The 20,561-nt window shown below is 43.0% G+C and overlaps 1 protein-coding gene across 2 annotated transcripts in view; it reads left to right on the top strand.

Annotated features, from left to right (window-relative positions):
* The window catches only part of CSMD1 (CUB and Sushi multiple domains 1), a 1,750,344-nt gene that overhangs the window by 1,707,188 nt on the left and 22,595 nt on the right, over positions 1–20,561 (top strand). For both annotated transcript variants that reach the window (XM_067722119.1, XM_067722118.1), the window contains exons 55-61: positions 5,641–5,829; positions 8,457–8,630; positions 9,424–9,606; positions 15,902–16,078; positions 16,705–16,884; positions 19,136–19,309; positions 19,598–19,771. In XM_067722119.1, the coding sequence (XP_067578220.1) occupies positions 5,641–5,829; positions 8,457–8,630; positions 9,424–9,606; positions 15,902–16,078; positions 16,705–16,884; positions 19,136–19,309; positions 19,598–19,771 (1,251 nt within the window). The remainder of the gene's footprint in view (positions 1–5,640; positions 5,830–8,456; positions 8,631–9,423; positions 9,607–15,901; positions 16,079–16,704; positions 16,885–19,135; positions 19,310–19,597; positions 19,772–20,561) is intronic.

The following is a 20,561-nucleotide window of genomic DNA, read 5'->3' as shown; positions in this document are numbered from 1 at the left end:
TAAATGACCTCTAGCCCTCTGCCTTCCACGTGGGGCCACCTTGGCAAACCCTAAATGCTGACTGAGTACCGTGATGCACGTGGCTGTGATGAGCACGGGGACTCGCTCAGCCTCACCCTCACCTCCCACAGGGAAACGTGGGGCCCACATGTCTGCCAGGAGCCCTGAGCACGTGGACAGCAGTGGAAAGGCTTAGCTGTAGGTGTCTGGCACCCGGTAAGGCAGCTGCAAAGATTTAGGAAAAGATTAAACACCTTTAATCAAACTGTTTTCTCTGTCCTCTACAACAAGGAAAAAAACAGCACAACTGAAAGAATGGTTACAAATGAAGGCCCTTCAATTTGGGTTCAGTTTATCTTCACACAGGGTTATGGCCTAACTGTGCCTTTGATGCCTGAGGTGTACGAGAACCATCTATATCCATTCCCCCCAAACCCTTCTACTCAACTTAATTTAATATTTATTAAGCACCTACTGTTTCCGAATGCTGTGCTGCACACTGTCAGTATAGAGATGGGTGTAATACTTCATACCTTTAAGTAGATACCATTCCGGGGGCTAATTAGGGGGAGAAGGTCCCCACGGCTCCTGAGACTCTGTCCACTGCACACAGTACATTCTGGCGAAATGACAGATTGAGTAAGTTCAAAACAGCAGGCTTTTAATTATCAAAACTCTTTTTGTTTCTGTACTTCATTTTCCTCTAACTTATGCCAAAAAGAGAGAGAGAAGAAATTAAATGCCTATCATTTATTAATGGTTTTTGGTGTTTTACAATAGATACTAGGTCCTTTAGATATCTATGGCGCAGTTTAAAGAATGCTAGAATGTGTTTTAAAGTCTTCAGTATTGATTTTGACTTTTCTTACCTTCCTCCCTTTTCTTTAAAAATAGAAATGGTCTTATTTTTTTAGTAGACGTTATTTTTTAGAGCAGTTTAGGTTCATGGCAAAGTTGGGCTGAAGGTACAGAGATTTCCCATAAACCCCCTGCCCCCACCCATGCACAGCCCCACCTCACCCCCCAATGTCACCACCCCCACCAGATGGTGCATTTGTTATCATTGATGAACCTGAATGGACACGTCATCTCACCCAGAGTCCACAGGTGACATGAGGGTTCACTCTTGGTGTTAGACGGTCTGTATGTTTGGACAGGTGCACAATGAGTGACACGTATCCACCACCGCCACATATCTTGCAGAGTGTTTTCACGACCCTAAAGTATCTCTGTGCCCCACTTATTCATCCCTCCTCCTGCCCCCAGCCCCTGGCAACCCCTGATCATTTTCCTGTCTCCATAGTTCTGCCTCTTCCACAGTGTCATACAGTTGGAATCACACAGTATATAACCATTTCAGATTGGCTTTTTTCATTTAGTAAATGCATTTAAGTTTCCTCTATGCTTTTTAATGGTTTGATAGCTCATTTCTTTTCAGTGATGAATAATATTCCATCGTCCCGATGGACCCCAGTTTATCCATTCACGTACTGAGGGACATCCGGGTCGCTTCCAAGTTTTGGCAACTATGAGTAAAGCTGCTGTTTTCATTCCTGTGCAGGTTTTTGTGTGGATATAAGTTGTTAACTCCTTTGGGTAAATATTAAGGAGCGTGATTGCTGGATTGTATGGTAAGAGTATGTTTATTTTTGTAAGAAACCCAAACTGTCCTCCAAAGTGGCTGCACCATTTTGCATTCCCACCAGCAAAGAATAAGAGCTCCTGTTGCTCCACACCCTCGCCAGTGTTTGCTGTTGTCAGTGCTCTGGATTTTGGCCGTTCTAATAGGTGTGTAGTGGAATTTCATTATTGTTTTAATTTGCATTTCCCTGATGACATATGATGTGGAGCATCTTTTCATAGGATTATTTGCCATCAGTAGGTCTTATTTGCTGAGGTGTCAGTTAAGGTCTTTGGCCCATTTTTAGTTGGGTTGTTTCTCTTCTTATTGTTGAGTTTTAAGAGTTTTTTTTTTAATGTTTCAGATTACTGTCCTTTATCAGTTATGTCTTTTCTAATATTTTCTCTTAACCTGTGGCTTGTCTCCTCCTTCTCTTGACACTGCCTTTGGAAGAGCAGAACTTTAAAATTAGTACTTAATTTTAAAAGCTGACACTTCAAAAACGTCTGATGAAGGAGGAGATGACTGACAAACAGTCCTCCGAGTGCTGAGGGGATTGGAAATCACCCCCTCATCTCCCGGGTGCCTCCCGCTCGTGTTTCTGTTATTTTCTATTGCTCTGTTTTGCTTCATTTATGAACTAAGAGATACAATCTAGTGCACAGAATTTACATGCATATTATTCGACCAGGAAAAGCATGAATTCAAAGAGGTCAGACTTATAAAGACAGTGAAGCATCAGAAAAAAATGGCATGAAACTCATAAAGTTAACAAAAATAGCTACTCTCTTCATAAAACTTCCAGGGATTCTTCAAGGTGTGTACTGCAGTATGGCCTGATTCTTACCTTATGTGGTTCCTTGAATAAACCCCCAGATGGTTCAGGGTGTTGTGTCTCATGTCAGCATCCTGTCGTGCTTGATTTCTTCTCCCAAATACTTGATGTGATTCTCAGATGTCTAATCTGTGGAGGTCAATGAGTTGTGGAATCCTGAGTAATCGTACAGCATCTGGTTAATGATGCAGAAGAGAAACCCCACGAGGACTTTGGAATGAATTCCCAGTAAATCTGTGCTAAAGTGAGGCTGACTTAGACACAGGTTTCCACAAAGTCTCTCCACCCTGGACTCACCTTTTACCCTCAGACCCAGCCCTTCCCAGGGAAAAGCTCTGGCCATGCCAGCTGTGTTTGTGATAAATCAGAACCCTCCAATCCAGGAAGCGACTCACCCCCTGGTTCTATCTTTACACACAGGATCAGGAAAATAAATAAATAAAAGAAGGGATCCTTTTTGCTAGTAGTAATATCTTTCTGGAATAAATAAATTATATGGATATAAATTTCATAAAAAGGAATGAAAACAGATGTCTTCACATTTATTTTAAGAATCAGATTATGCCTACTGTTCCAGAGGCCCCCGTTTCTATAGAAGAGCTTTCTGAATCTTTGTCTCCTAAATTCAAATATGTGTCAACATGAGCTTAAAAAGTTCATTCAGTTCAAGGAGAAATAAATGAGTATACCAAGTCTGGCAGTTTTAGGATGAGTCACTTAATATTTTCTTTCCTTGTGTAATAATTTTTGTGTTACATGCAAATGTTTGGAGGTTTTATTTTCTCTTTCTTATCTACAGTTTTGTGGGATTGGCCATTTAAACTCAGAGAATTAACATATATGTCCTTTGCTATTACAGACACGAGTATAAAGAAAATTAAGAAAATATGGGGTGAGTGGAGGTTCTGTTCTGGTTAGAGAGGAATAAAAAAGGAAACAAAAAAAACTCACTAAACTTGCATCACTGAATCCAGGGTCTTGTAGTGAATCCTCAAGTTCACTGGAGAATATCAGTTTTCTTCTATGAACAGTCAAAGAAATACTACCTTCCTCTTAGGTTCCCATGAGTTCTAACTAAGCCAGTGCACGTGAAATGCTTAGCAAAGTGCCTGGCGCATAGGAGGCGCTCAGTCTCCCTGCCCCCACTCCCACCCACCTCTGAAATTTAACTAGAATCAACTATAATCAATCAGAACCTTCTTTATCAAACCCGAATGTCTCATTACACCTAAAACCAATTTCTTTATTCTTATCAGTTAGTGATAAAAGATGAAAGGTAACTTTCATATGTTTGAAAAATAGTCATCGTAAGTTGCTTTTGGTGACTGGTAATCCTACGTTTAAATTTTGATTCATCCAAGTAAACAAGTTGGAAATGTTTATTCTGTGTGATACACTGAATAGTCACCTCACCTTCGATTGTCCTCTCAACTTCATGAAAGTCGTGAATTCTGAGCAGCTCTCCTCCCGACGTGGTGGGGCTCAGAGAGCCCTGCTCTCCTGGGCCGGCCAAGGGGGGATGCAGGCGGACCTCACCGTTACCGGAGCGATAACTGCTTCTCTTTTCTTTCTCTTCTTGCCTCCAGCCCCACCCTTCTCTTGACCCCAAACACATAATGGCTCTTGCTTTGTGCACTTCGTCTTTCTCACCCACCGCACAATCAGGCTGCGTTCAGGAAAGCTGGGCCCGAATATAAAACTATGAATTAAAGGAAGGAGGAGCCCGGTGGGGCGTGCGGAGTCCCAGGGCGCATGAGGCATGGGCCGGGCGCCCTGGCGCAGGAAGGCTCGGCACCTCCACGTGGGTCGCCTAAGCGGTGTCCTTTCCTCTCACTGCAGAGAGTCTGCTGTGGTTTGGGGACCGTCCTCTAAGCACGATGTAAGCTCAAACTCGACACCATAGCGTCTTTGGCCTTCGGGCCAAGGCAACACCTTCCTGCTTTTGAAGGTCAGACACAAGGGAGCTGTTTCTGTCTCCTGGGCTTGACATGCAACTCTAAGTGCCCAATGGGCCGATGCAGGCATTTTTCAGGTCATAAAAATAATCGTGCAAGTCAGTGACACTTTTTCCAAATAGCTAATGCCTGCTATTGTGGTGGGTTTGGTGACAATTTTATTGCAGGTGCAATGCACTATGGAGCCTTCAAAATACTTGCCGGGGCTCCGTAAACATGTTTGCTTGACTCGAAAGAACGTGTCTTTCTTCTATCAACTCAGGATTGGTTTAAGAAGGATAGGATATTATTCTGCAGCGCTGAAAGGGACCCTTGTCCGCCTCTGATCCGCCCACCCCGTCGTCCTGGGGACAGAGAGAAATCAGCGTGCAGACGGGCAGGGTTTGCCTTTGGCCGCTGGGACACCGAGTGCAGTGGCTGCCTGGGAACTTGTCATGCTACCGGCTTCTGAGCCAGAAATATCTGGAGAGAGCACGGCTCCCCAGCAGCTGTCCCATTCAGCGGTGGGCGGGTCAGAGAGAGAGAATTGGGGCTCTTTCTTTCCTCTGCACCTGCGAAAGCACGTGGCTGGTTCCCTCCCAGATGCCAGCCGGCACTCAGGCTCAGAGAGTGTCATTCAGATGAACCAGGTCCATCCCACTGTCGCTGCCGGAGCTGTTTCTACAGGGGAAGAAGCTTAAATCAGAGGCTGCCTTAATTTACACTTCTATTAAGTGTTGATAGAGGAGTTGTCATTTTTATCTGCCTTAGACACATAACAGAAATGACTTAGGCACATATTGAAGCATTAGCGCATGTCATGGTGGGGTGGGAATTAATTACTGTGTCCCAGGCTGTCCTGAAGTACCACAGTCGCATACAAATATGTAGACTAACTTCAGCCGTTTCTATTTTAACATTTTCATAACATAAAAACCTAACCAGGGAAACAAATTTTAGACCTTACATTGAAGAAGCCTATTATTAGGAAACAGTTAAAGACCGTCAGCCTCGTGTTGTTAAAGGTGCTATAGTAGCCGATATATTGCTTGACACGTTTTGAAGCATAATGGCCCAAAGCAGGAAGTGGGATTCGTCAAGGGTACAGGATTTCACAAACTTTGGCTGTCATGCTGTCGTCCTACCAACTTTCTAAAACCACGAGGAGGAGTTTGCCTTCTCTGCCCGTCTGTTTTGTTTATGAACGTATAGCTGCATTTGAATAACGTGCACCGCGCTTTCCTTTGCAGTGGTGAACTGCTCGGATCCAGGCTTTGTGGAAAATGCCGTTCGTCACGAGCAACAGAATTTCCCCGAGAGTTTTGAATATGGAATGAGTGTTGTCTATCACTGCAAGAAGGGATTTTACTTGCTGGGATCTTCTGCCTTAACCTGTATGGCAAATGGCTTATGGGATCGCTCTTTGCCCAAGTGTTTGGGTAAGTGAGGGTTCTTTTGGCCACAGAGCCCTGTAAGAACACCACCAACAGAACACGGTTTTTTTCAAGTATTCAAAACGGTACTGAGTTTTAATTCTCTCTACCCACCCCCATCACAAATCATATTTGTTATTATGACAACTTTATAGGTTGGCCAGAAATCACCAAATGCAGCTCACACTAGTTTCGCGGGAAGAGAGGGGCGGGGGTGCTGGCCTGCTCGCAAAGCTGGCCCCAGAGGGAGACGGACCCGGCTCGCGGGCTCCGCCTGGACCGGGCTGTCTCTGTGTCTGCTGTTGCTGCGTGTCTTCCGCTTCGGGCCAGCAGGGAGGCTAATCCACCAGTTCAAACGGGCACCAGTGGCCTCCAGACGGCGCCTCTTTCAACACCCCGAGTCTCTCAACACCATGCATCTGTCTGGACCCAGGTTCAGAAATATTGGCAAGAGGCTATAAACGGAGTCTCCATCTATTGACCTAGTGTCTGTGGCCGGAAGGGTGGTGCTCTCTGAGGGGCCTGATCTGGGTCTCATCAGCGCTTCTGGTACAGTCCGATGTGAACATGATAAAAAAGATAGTGTCCTGGTCGTAACTTCCTCCTGACCCATAGGTTTAAACAAGAGGAGGGCGGATTGCCGTGAAGAACGGGGTGCTCAGGACAGACAAGATAGGCTGCCGCTATGGCTCCCCTCCAAACATTATTAACAGTACATTTTAGACCGTATAGGTTCACAAGGACACTTTCTTTTTTACCCAAATAGCTATAGTATTACTTTCTTTCACTTGAAAAATCATATTGTCCTTTAGCTCAGAGAGAATTTTCTTGTTAAAACATAGTCTGAAAATGAAGGAAAAGGAGTCACTCTCCTTGGCCTTTTAAAAATCAGTCAGAAACAAAACAAAACAATCCTTGTCTTTTTAGTATTCATTTTGTGTGGGTAGAAAAAATAGGAAATGACAATCACATTATAAATGGAACTTACTGAAAAAAGTGATAATCGCTTTCACCTGTGACAATTACGGCGTTTTTTCAGTACATTTTCAGAGTGGATTGGTGCCGGAGACTTTTTTCCTGCAAGTCAGGGTCCCACAAAGCCCTTTCAGTCTACCCGGAAACCTGTCTCAAATTCTAACTGTAACAAAACAACGAATTCCTACAGAGAAAGAGAGCGATGACTTTCAAAAACAAACGTACAGGCTTACATGACAAAACACACCTGTAAATGTATTACTACCCTCATCAAGCTTTATGTTTTCTGGTTTTCTGTGCCTTCACACATGGGAATTTTTCAGAGAAATTAGTTTTGTTTGTTTTTCTCCCCAAAGATTTCTCTTGCATCTTCCCTGGTGTCTGTGAGACTTGTTGTATTGGTTGTTGCAATGATGCCAGCATGCTCCAACCTCCAGGAACCAGGTTTTAACTGATCTCATTTTCCAAGGGGCGACTTCCCACCACTTGCGGTCATTAACCGCTGGAATTACCGTGAATTTGGGAATACACGCTCGCAGAGGAGGTTTTGTTTTCACGTGCTCTTCAGCAGCTAACCTCCATCTCTATTTTTGCTGTTATACTGTTCCACTGATTTTTTTCTTTTATTTCACCTGGAACTGATCATTTACCAACAATTTCACTGATTCAGCTCTAGTTAGCTTCTTTTTAGGACTCCGTAGGTACACTCCTCTTGTCCAGTGAGTGGATGTCAGTGTAAGGCAGTCTCAGGGGAGGGCTTTGACTCAGGGGGTGGCTGATGCCTTCCAACCTTTCTAACCTGCCCCTCTGGCTGGCATCACTTGGGGGTTGTCAGTGACCGAATGCAGCCCCTCGAGGATGTTAAACCAGCCCAGTTAGCTGTTTGTACGTGGTATAAAATTTGCCCATGGCTAACCCTAATTTTGGACTTTATAGAAAGGGAGAGATATGTCTTTACCATCCTATGGTAATCTGGATTCTAGAATTTTCCTTCTTGAAGGATAATTATGATTAGATGATGGGCCTGATTTGGTGTAATTATAAAGAAATGAGTGGACTACTTGAGGAAAATATTAATCAGTAATTTATTATTATTTTTTTTCCTTAAACATTTTAGATTGCCACCTATTCAAAGAAAAATTGTTAGATGGTCTCTCTAGACATGGGAACTGGAAGAGGAAGCAGATTTGACCGAGTTTTGTCCCCAAGCAAAGCATGATTGTCATACTAACTGGAGAAATAATGGAAATAGTCTTGGTGAATCTATGTTAGTTTCTAACATTTTGTGTAACACTGCTTGTTTAGGATACAGTTAAGGGCAGATGGAAAAAATTTAGGTAGAGTGACTTTCTTTTTTGAAAACCTAAATATCAATTTCTACCTTAAGCAAAGCTATCTTAACCTAATAAAAAAAACAAACAAAAACCTCATTGACAGACCCTTTCATGGACTTCAGTAACGTGACTCTTCAGGGTAGGGAGAGGGTCGTCTGGAAATGGGCATTTCTTATCCACAGGGCACTGCAGCGATGTGCAGTGTATCCGGGTGTTTTTTGTTAATAGGTGATGATTGTATGAGTCTCTAAGGGACATTGACCAACACAAAGCAGCTTAACAGGAACAATGTACTCATTGATTTGATTTGATTTTTTTCTTAAGTTATTTCGTGTGGACACCCAGGGGTCCCTGCCAACGCCATCCTAACTGGAGACCTGTTTACATCTGGGGCCGTGGTTCACTACTCATGCCAAGGGAGACGGAGTCTCGTAGGCAACAGCAGCAGGACTTGCCAGGAGGACAGTCACTGGAGCGGAGCCCTACCCCACTGCACAGGTGGGCATGACGCAGTCAGCTCTTCATTCCAGGTATTGGGTAGTGATGCCACTCTCTGAAGTCGGTATTACTCCGTTCCAGCCAAGTGCGCCTTTATGACGTAGCGTCAGCGTCGTCTTCATCTTCCTTCCCTTTGAACACTATCGCGACACATTTTCCTCTGCAGGAGTCTCCCTAGCGCCTGAGTAGGAAGCTTGCTCACCTTGACTCAGTTTGCCCCTGTTTTCCCCTCCTTTTCTGTGCTTCCTCTCAGTTCTTCCACATCTTTCCTGTCTCTGTCGTCAATTGTTAAATCAATCCTGTTTGGAAAAAATATCAACTTAATTCTTCCGTGAATGTTTCATAATAAACAAAATATATAAACATAATAAACAAAATAAACATAATCAGCAGATCGACACAGTGTAGAAGCATCAAACCTCTCATTTGATTTTTTTCGTTCCCAACACACCTTCACCCCCATCTCCTCGTCAGCATCCTCACCAGCATTTCCAACGAGCAATTCCTGCATTTACCATCCCCAGTATTTTATTTCTTCTAAAGAATATCAATTATTGTACAACCATATTTTAATAAGCTATTTCGATTGTAGTTACACAGAAACGATTTCTTAGCGTCTTCCGTTTCTGTGCTGTAATAAAGAAAATCTCTCAGGAGATTTCCAGAATGCTGTATGACTGTAACTGTGTTTGATACACATTTACATAAAGTTTCATTCCCTTTAAACATAACAGCCCTGTTTTAAACGAGTCTAACAGCATTGAGTATTGCCATACGTGTTTGTGTTCCATAGGAAATAATCCTGGATTTTGCGGTGATCCAGGGACCCCAGCACATGGGTCTCGGCTTGGAGATGAATTTAAGGCCAAGAGCCTTCTCCGCTTCTCCTGTGAAATGGGCTACCAGCTGCGGGGCTCGGCAGAGCGAACGTGTCTGCTCAACGGGTCATGGTCAGGACTGCAGCCCGTGTGCGAGGGTAAGTTCAAGCCTGAAAGTCAGCGTTTCAGGTTGAAACCAGGTAACTCGCTCTAAAATGACCAGTAACATGCCACAAAAATCCTACAGGTTTACACTATTTCTACAATTAACCTACTTACCCCCCAAACGTATGAGAGAACCATCAAAAAGCACAGCTGGGCATACGGAGGTACCTGACTGTTCAAAAGATCATACGACACTGTCCTCACCCTTTGGAAGTCCATGGTCTAAAGGAGGTGTCTGTCTTCTCCTGGTGACGTTCTCTGTGTGACTTTGCAGTGTTTTGTGGCTGCTGGTGGTGAGAGCTGAGGCGAAGGAGTTGTGAGTAGGGCAGAGTGAGTCGCGGCTGGGAGCTCCCTGCAGGCTGGAAGAGGCTTCTGTTCACACGTTCCTTCCAGGCTGTTGGTGGCCCTTGTTCAGAGCACTGTGTTGCAAAAGATTCTCGGGTTACTTTCCGAATAATATTTTGGAGTGAGTCTATTTTATTGTGCTATTTAAGAGGCATGATAGGAAATGGTGGGAAACCCCAGTAATAACAGTAGAATGCCACGGCTCTTTATAGACACGATGTCATGTCTTGGCAATGCCTGTGTTAAGCAAAGGTGAGCTGACATGTCATGAGTGTGTTCAGAGTCTAGAAAATAACTGAGTTAGAATTCGGACAGATAAGACTTTAACATTTGCACACAAACTTCTCAATGACTGAATTTTCAAGTCTAAAACAGTTACACCAATTAATTACCTATTTTTACATGTATGAAACACTTTCCATAGAATTTGATCAGCTTGAATAAACTCACACAATATCAACACCAGAAATATGGATCAAGTTCCCTTAATCTTTATTTTCCCTACTATGTCAACTCTCCTTGTACTGTCACTCATTTTATTATAGGTGTTATACAGATAAGTAGAATATAATATGCATGTATCTAATCTGACTATATTTTACATAGTTAACTGTATCATATGTAGTCTACATAATGTAAAATGATATGTGTGAATAAGCCAATCCTATGTATGCGTGTGTGTGTATCCTCTCATTGAGAGTCAGAGATTATCCTGGTTATTATAGTCAAAAACCTATCTATCTCTCTATAGAGATAAGTATACATGATAATCCAAGATAATGTTTGACTCCAAATTGCCTCTTGACAATCAAGTTAATGTAAATCTTAAGATTAGGCCCTAAAGAAGTTAAATCAAATATGACTAAGTAGTTGTGGGGAAATGTCATCTGCAGCTGTGATTTGCAGGGTGATGCCATTTCTATTGACTGAAGTATGCGACTATAAGTTAGTAGAACTTTTCTCACTCTCAGTTCCCTCCCCTCTTGTAGAAATTTGAATGTTAAAATTTGCATGAGAGCATGTCTTTCTCACCAAAACCAGAACATTTCGTTTTCTGTTCTATAATATAGTACCTCAGAGTTACACATGACCTTCGTAATCTACAATTACACCCCATCTAACCTTTTCTCTATACCACACCCGTGAATTTTTGGTCCAGAAGTATTTGAACATTATGAAAATTAAATAAGATTTCCACGTCAATCCATGACATATTAAACGATAGTAGGCCCACCTTCTTATTGAGAACAACTATAAAACAACAAAATACATGAGACAATTACGTGAGTTATTAAACAACAGACAGGGCGTGACTGTGTTCCTTAGGAGAAAATAAATAAGGTGAGCTCCATAACCCCTCTGTCACTCTGTGCATTTTTCTTGCTGGGAAGCAGAACCCAGGTGGTACAGTGACTTGGTGAGGTGATGAGGTAGAAATTGTTTTAGGTTACTGAAATGGAATTTGCAGAAACGGGAATCCAGGAAGAGGGAGCTGACAATGGGAGGGCCCCAGAATTCTGTAGGCGTGTTCACAGGTGACTCAGCTGAGGGCTGGGCCGACAAGCACGCGTGAGACTCAGTGATGCACAGACCTTCTTAGCGGAGAGCAGACCTGTGATAGTAGAAGTCATACCGTACTGAGAGACACTGTACACGCAGGATGCTTCTTGGAGGCCTAGAGAGCCCATACGTTGTGAATAGGTACCACTCCCTAAAATCAGGGGGACAGGCTGGAACTAAGAGCAAATCATGTTAGGACTCAGACTAACTAGCTCTCTGCTAACAGAATAAACCTGATGACAAGACCCAGAAGATCTATAACTACTTCAAAAGCCCACCAGAGCAAAGCCAACATCTTTTAAAGGAATGACATGCTCCATGCAGTAGTTCCTTCACAATGTCCAGCATACAATAAACAGTTACTGCATTGGCACAACTCAGGACAATATGACCCACAGTGCAACCAACCAACCAACCAACCAAGCAACTAAACAAACAATAGGGATAGAATCGGATCCTGAGATGACCCAAATGTTGAAAAACACAATAAGGATTTAAATAAGCTATTAAAAATATGTTCAAGAATTTACAGTAAATTGAATTGAAACAGGGAATCTCAACAGAGAAATGAAAATAATGAAAGAGAATCAAATGGAAACTCTGGAAATGAAAAGTACATTATCTGATAAAAAGTTTTCTGGATCAACTTAGCAGATGAAAAATGTCAGAAGGATCAGTTAACTTGCATACAGGTCAGTGAAAATTATCCAATCTGAAAAACAGAGGCAAAGAAGATGGAGAAGAAGAATCCCAGCACGATAATTTCCTATTGGATAATATCAAGCAGTTTAATGTACTTGTAGTTGGGGTTCTAGAAGAGAAGGAGAGAATGGTGCAGAAAATTATTTGAAAAAATACTGGTTAAAAGTTAACCAAATTTGGTGGGGAAATATAGCTTCCAAGGCTCAACAAACCTCCCTTAGATACATTCTGTGCTATTAGGGATGGTCATTTACTTGAGACTGTACATTCTATATTGGGTTTATCTCAAGCACTTTCGTTTATTGCAAATTTAAAAAGTGAAAAAATTAAAGCAGTTGAGAGTGAGTAATGTTTTCCATACAAATCTCACTTTGTTGCTGGGATATGACACTATGAGCTTTATTCCAGCAAAACATAAAGGAATTCATTTATTTGATTAGGGGAGCTTAATTGGACTTCATTTCATGATGTACTTAACTCAGACTATACAAAGTACTCTTTAAATAGCATTTAGTTTATCAAAAGTCAGAAATTCAAAGGGTTCCTATAAAATCCTTATAAACTTGGACCTTAAAATCTGTATACAGAAAGAAGTTGAGTTACTAAAATGTTTCAATACTAAAAATATTTCTCAGATATGCCCCACAAAACTGGCTACTTCCAAATTGCATTGTACAGCTATCATGGGAAGCTGCATAATTAATTAATAGTATGTGTTACACTCGCTAAAACAACAAATGATGGGTAGGATATATGACTAACTCCCCTTCCCACTCCCCCTCTCCACATGTAGAGGTCTTAAAACTTTTTTGGAGAATCTGTTGCTTTATGTTTTTTCTCCCTTGTTATCGTAGGTCCGTATCTTCGGGGCACATATTCTTTTTTGTAGAAAATGGGGTTATCAGTGACTTTTTCATTGCCACAAAGGTTAGCCATGACCTATATATTCAATCCCCTAACCGAGGTCACCTCCCTCCTGATAATTTACCTTCTCTGAATCTGTTAAAAACATTAGCTCCTGATGGATATTGCAATAAATTATAAAGAGGAGGAGTCATGCATCACAAAAGAAAAATGTTTTAAAAATTCTTCAACATCAAAGAACTTAAATTTATAATATATTTTCATCACTTTAAGCCATGTTTTCTTTTGTTAGCAACCTCATCTTTTAATCACAGGCGCATTGACTTACTTTTCAAATGGATATATCTTACCAAGTTGCTTAAATATAACTACATCTTTGGGGTTAGTTGCATTAGGCAACTCTTAATCCTCTTTGCCACGAGATTATGATAAAGTTGACCTTTTATTCAGGTAATGGACTAAAATGGGATTGAAATGATGATAATGAAAATAATAATACTAGTACTACTACTAATCTACCAGATTGTTTACTAGGCGTTTTACACTTGGTATGTGTAATCTTACAACAACAGAGAGCAATTATCTTTCTTATACCCATTTTACAGTGAAGACACTACATGTTGAGAACTTGAATTGATCAGTAACATTTATTTAACTTGTATGATCAGAGAGTCAAACCTATAACTATTTGACTCAATTTAACAGCAGTCTTCCTAATACAGCATGCTAAGTGAATGGTACTGATGTCTATGAACAATAAAGTGCATCTGGAATAAGTATAATGCTATTTTATTATAAATTGATAAAAAGAAAATAATCTTTTACCGAAAGGAATCACATTAACCAAATGTACTTTAAAAAAAGATGTATTTTAAAAGGAATTTTAACTTGTAATTTTAAAAGAAATCTTGTCTTCCTTCTAGTGACCCTACATTTAATCTCTTGTTTTGCTTTAGTGATATAGTCCCCGTATGTCTTACAACATTAAGACCTTGATGTAAAAACAGCTATGTTGACTCTGTTTTCTAACCCTCATTTTCATAGGCAAAGCCGTCAGTGAAAGTGTCCCTGCCAGGAAAAAAAAAGTTAACCATGAATTTGATTTTATAGGATACAATATTTGAGGGAACTTTATAAACATTAGGATGTCATTATTATGAGGGACATTCTTTCACTGACAATATATTAAGTTGAATATGTTTTCAACAGTGACCTGCTTTAGTTTAGCATTAGTCCTTCACAGATCACTTTTGAAAATTGCTACATAGATTTTAATAGCAGATATGATTAGAATAAAATATAATGATATACCCAGGTGTCTTTTGTTATGAATTAGATCAATATAATTCTTTGCTCTGTCAGGCTTGCACTCATACATGTGTGCAGTGACTGTGCACAGGAAATGATGAATCAGTATTTTTTGAATGGATGAGGAATTGTCTTGAATAGGCCAACAGCTTGGATTTTTGCAGTGTGAAATTTTTATTTATGTCACAGCCATCAAAGAACTTTTGAGCTTTAGAGAATGTTAGATATCCTCTGCTTCAAGATTGATAAATATATCTCATCTCAAATGCCAACCAAGAAACTACTGAACAATCTGTGTTCGAAGGGATTGTAAGTCCAAAACCCAGACTCATCAGGGAAGAGGGTTATAATTGATTAGTTATGTCCGACGTGGGCACAGGCATAGAAGCACCAGCATGTGTGCTTTTTATTTGTCAAACAAGATCTAGGCCAACCTGAGAGTATGTGCATTTTTTAACATAATATAATAGGGAATTCCCTAAACTTCCATTATAGTGGCTTTTACTTTGCAATCTGTTTTCTTTCACATTTTTAGGAAGAGTGTGTCTTTATTCTCAAGGCTAGATTTGAAAGTGGAGCAATTAAGTAGGCAAGAGTATTTGCAAATACTTTGGTCATTCTCAGAAAAAGAACTCATGATACATTGTGGTTATTAAAATTCACATTCTTTGTATGTCTGCCTGTTGTGCATTATTGTGCGAGGCTAAGGAGGAAAAATAACCATCTTTATGGTAAATGGGTTTGACTGAAAAAGGCAAAAAACCTGTTATGGATTAAAATCTTCACCTTGATACACACCCAGCAGCTGCTGAGTTTCCTTGTTCACTGACGAAGGAATACACATGACAGATACTCAGAGTGTAGATCTGTTACACCGCCCAGCATTAGCTGAAGTCTTCATGCCTGTACATGGCATTGCAGTCGTCTGGAGAGAGATTTAAGGTGCAGCCATTCCGAAGCCGGTTAACACAGCTGCCCGTAGACTGGGGAACATTGAGGAGACCGTTTCACAGAACAGTTTAAGTGTAGTCATTCATATTTCTCAGGCCTCCCTTATTTTTTAAAATGAATTGTCCTGGAGATGTAAAATATGACCTGATTTGCCCAGGTTTTTTAACTCAGCTATTGCAAGAGGGAGACAATTCTGAGTCACTAGTATCATACAGACCCTTTAAAAGAGCATGATAATTTTACTGTTTGTTATAAACATGTTAAATCTCAGACTACCATGGTTTTGAATTGTCAGTGCTTTAACTCATCTTTTAATCTGTTTGGAAGTAATGCGTTTTAGAAAAGACGATACAAACATGTAGCTTGCACATTTGTAACTCATCCATAAGAGAATGGCATGAGTCTTAGAGTAAAATATGTGGGAAAAGTTTCCCATGGTTACGTGTCCTGTGACTTTTGGAATAAATGAGCAGTCTGCTACCCCGATGGCCTTTGGCCTCTCAGGTTCCTCACGTGGTGACGGGTCTCTCTGTACGGCCCGGTTTTGTTCCCTCACAGCTGTGTCCTGTGGGAACCCGGGGACGCCCACCCACGGCATGATCGTCAGCAGCGACGGCGTCCTGTTCTCCAGCTCCGTGGTCTACGCCTGCTGGGACGGCTACAGGACCTCGGGGCTGACCACGCGGCACTGCACCGCCAACGGGACCTGGACGGGTACAGCCCCCGACTGCACACGTGAGTGGCCTGCTGTCCTGGTGGGTCCAGGGCATCACAGTGACATCTACCTGACAGAGAAAATAAATTGATTTTATAGTGTTGTACTGATTTTTTAATCCATAGAGAAAACAGGATTATATCATATCATACATATGTTTGATATTATGGCCAATTATTAAACACCTTTAGATTTTTCTTCACTTTCTTATTTAGATGGTTGAAAGTGCTTTGCATGGCTGGTTGGGTTGGATATTGTAAAACTGAGGTCCAAGAAAGTCAAGGTTTGTTCTCTCTGTAGACCAGTTAGTCTGAGGGAAACGGGACAGGTGCTTGGTTCTCTGATCTCAGCCTGTGCCTCTGTGCTTGACTCTGTGGTGTGACCCCTCATCACACCTAACCCAGGACTGGACATGGGTGCCAGCTGTCACCCGCACACCAGTGGGATAGAAACGAGCGGTTCCAAACATGCAGCCTCCTGACCGCCGGCCAGTAAGACTGTCAAACAGAGAGAGGGGGGTATTGCTGTAATAACACATGCCTTAACCACTCTGAATAGCAGCTTAAGGAGAGTCACTTCAATAGAAACCAGGAACACGTCATTTCATGATAATATGTTTCTCCGACTCTTTTTCTTCACTTACCAGTTATAAGCTGTGGAGATCCAGGTACGCCGGCAAATGGCCTCCAGTTTGGGACAGATTTCACCTTCAACAGTACGGTCAGCTACCAGTGCAACCCCGGCTACACCATGGAGCCTGCCACGTCCTCCACTATCCGCTGCACCAAAGACAGTGCGTGGGATCACAGCAAACCTACCTGCAAAGGTCTGTGGTTCTACTCACGCATATAGAAGTCTTTATTGAGTTACGTTTTATTTCATTTTGCAAGCCTCTATGTAGACCTTCTATGTGCCAGGCATTCTTGTAAACTCATTCGCAAATATTAAGTCACTTCATTTTCTTAATACTTTAATCTCCGCTTTACAGACGGGAGACTGACTCACAGAGGGTTTTAGTAAATGCTCAGGATCACAGATCAGGGCTTGGAGACATCAGGGTTCACTGGCAGTCACACTCCCTCTGGAGTCTGTGCTGTGAACCCCAGCTTTGCTCTCTTGGCCAACGTGGCCGTGTTAAGTCTGCGGCAGATACGATAGGGACTGTTACCATGGGGATGTAGAGTCAGGTCAGAGAGAGAAGCCAGTCATCAAATAAGGCAGAAGAGGGGCAGAGATTGTCAGTGCGTGATGTTCTGTGGGCTTTGGATGCGGAGACTAACGATGCCACATGGTGTGGAGATGGTATGGAAAGATTTACGACTTGGACAGCAGACTTTCCAGGGAGAGCAGAGCGGGCGGAAGGTGTCTGCCTGGCTTGAGGGAAGCAGGGGGGCAGGGGGGGACAGCTGTACCGGGGCTGGATTTGCACAGTTAGGGCTCTGCAGCAACACCAGAGGGAGCCTGCGGGCTCTTGTCAGCTGGGCCAGAGGGGACGGGAGAGCGGAGGGTATTAAAAAGGGGTGCCCGACTCTTCATTAGATGGCAGACAGATAAAAACCGTGAGTGGAGAGCTGGAGCAGCAGGAAGCCCTAGCGAGGAAGGCGCTGTGCTCAGAGGGCTCTGAAGGACAGGTAGTTTGTGTAGAGCTTGTTGTGAGGCTCGGGTGAGACCTCCGCACCCTGACGGCGGTGTTTCCCACCCTCCTGGCCTGGGCGGTTCTGGGCGCGCCCTGGTTTCCTCCTGCTGGAGGGTGAGGGCCCCTGTCTTCCACCCTTCTTTCCATCTGCAGTTATTGATACGATGCTGCTGTGGAGCAGGTGTTACATGGATGTGTAGTGAAGCTCACACAGTCGTGTTGGGACTGTTGCAGCCACGTGAGCTTGTCGATAGCACTTGTCCATAGATTGTCAGGTTCCTGGGACTTCATATGTTTGTGTGGGTCTCTGTCCCTCTGTTGCGTTAATAATACTTCCCTGGCCAGCCAGGCCCTTGCAGAAGAGACCTCTCTCTCCACCTGAACTCTTCTCCCATTGGCCGCCCTCGTCCTCCCCTCCGTGGAACCATGTCACTCGTCACCGCTCCCACCCGGGGGCCTTGCCGCTTGACGTCTTCTGTCTAGAGACACATTCCCCCAATCTTCACATAGGGGTTCTCCAGAAATATTTGCTGAATAGACAGAGAGAAGGTTGAATGGCAAGAGAAGGGCCCATTTCCAGCTTCCGGCTGTGCATGAGTGGTTCTGGGTCTGTGTGTCTTTCTTGCGTGCGAATGCCCATGAGAAACTGCAGGTGAGAGAATTATAGGTGAGTCTTCCTTCCTGCTGCCTCCTGCTGCCTGGACTGTCACTGGCAAACCTCCTCCAATGTGAAAAGTCTAGGAGCGCTTGGATCTTTAGGGAAGCTTTTAGACAAGGCATCTTAGAATAACGGCTAGAGTGGGAACGGTGGACGCCAGCACCAGCTGGGGAGTCACTTGTGAGAACCGTGTTCTGGCCCGAAGCTCCTAGACTGTGATAAAACCCTGGCAAGTGGTTTCTTACAGAATCTTCTTCAACCATGCAGTCACTGGTTTTTAATTCTTCAGCAAATGGATCAACAGACCATGTCTTTTGGAAATTATATGCTATCTTTATATAAAGAAAAAAATACAGATAGAGGGAGAAATTCTTACCATCTGTATATATAAATTCAGAAGTCTGTACTCATGTCATGGGACCACGTTCTGACTGGATTTGTCTCTGGTAAACAACATAAAAAGACACAAATCGAACAGCAGTCTTTCTTTCTTTCTTGGTCTTATACATATTGAGACTGTTGTGTTTAATCCCACACTTGCTTTTACAGTGTGATATCTTTTGACTTTGCTTGGCTTTTATGGACTTGATCTAAATTAATGAAGAAATATTGGAGAAAAGTTTTATTATTTTGATTTACTTTCTCAATAATCTTCTATTAAAAAATGCAGCCCTTTGTAGATGTCATTTGCAACGCAGGTAAAATGAAAATGTTAGTCTTTGGTGCATTATGGTTGTGGTGGAAACTCTAGAATGTTGAATCCCATGTGTTCTCTGGAAACAGCTGTCATGTGTGGTCAACCTCCTCCAGTTCAGGATGGGAAAGTGGAAGGATCAGATTTACGCTGGGGCGCCAGTGTGAGCTACAGCTGCGCCCAGGGCTTCCAGCTCTCTCACCCCGCCATCCTCTCCTGCGAAGGCCGTGGCGTGTGGAAAGGAGAGGTCCCCCAATGCCTGCGTAAGTCCTCTGGGAGAACCGGCTCCCGGTCTCATTTGCAAATCACCAACATGCACACCCTCGGTTACAGTCTGAGGAAAAGAGCCTGCGTGATTTATAGCCACGTTACAATAGGTAAAAATTCCAGTTTGAGACTCCACTGCCCAAGGGCAGATTCTGTTCTTTTCATCATTTGTTGGTTTAATAGTGATACCTAGAGATTTAATGGAAACTAGTTAAACAAGTTTAGTAGGTTAAGCTAATCCAGGGACACAGAATGCGAACCGACGTCTCGGTTGTTTTCTACAGCTGTGTTCTGTGGAGACCCGGGCACGCCTGCTGAGGGACGACTCAGTGGGAAAAGCTTCACCTATAGATCTGAAGTCTTCTTCCAGTGCAGATCTCCCTTCATCCTGGTGGGGTCATCACGGAGAGTCTGCCAAGCGGATGGCACGTGGAGTGGCACACAGCCCACCTGCATCGGTACTGATGACATGACAGCCCTGAGGGGCTTGGGGATGAGGACATTTCATTTTAAAACTGGACCATTTGTGGGCACATAGATAACGTTCTTATAGGTAATGCTCTGCGTAGGCGCTAATCAGCTACACTGATGGGCAGCCTCTCTTAAATCGTGCCAACTGAGTTGGCAGTTCATGTTACGAGTCGTTTAAAAATTGCTCCCAGAGTCTGTTCTCTTACCGCAGTCCCTCTATCTCCTGCCCATCTCAACCAACAGCCACGTTCTTTAGGGGGAAGAGCGCTTTGCGGAAGCTGCCACTATTGCTGTGGCACCAGAGGGACACCTGAGCCTTTGCTTTCCTGTCCCCCTGTCCCCCACTAAACTGTCTGCACCGCTGGCCACGGTAGAGAGGGCTGCAGGGACACTCGTGCTCTGTTGACTTTCCAACATGAAAATGAAACTTCAAGTCAGAAGACACTCTGTATGTGACCTAACCCCTCATTTTTAGACCTAATCTCTGTCTCATGGAAAGGGTTCAGGTAGAAATTACAGTGGTCGAAAGTCACTCCATCAGCGGTACAGAGACCTGAATCCTCCATTCTCCACTCAGAGCCTCTTTTCCTCCTGCAGACTCAAGGTGATGGCCAGGGTCATTCTGCTCGCCCAGCTCTCCTGAGCACAAGACGCGTAGCAAGCAATTAATGATTTATATCCTTGGTTGTTTTCTAAGAAATTAAATCGTATCTGCTTAATACGGTTTTTTGAGTTTGCTCTTGTGGCACTTAAGAGGTACCAGGGGTACATTTTTGC

Source organism: Pseudorca crassidens, chromosome 21, assembly GCF_039906515.1.
Source record: "Pseudorca crassidens isolate mPseCra1 chromosome 21, mPseCra1.hap1, whole genome shotgun sequence".
NCBI classification, from domain to species: Eukaryota; Metazoa; Chordata; class Mammalia; order Artiodactyla; family Delphinidae; genus Pseudorca; species Pseudorca crassidens.
This window is presented reverse-complemented; position numbering and strand designations above follow the sequence as displayed.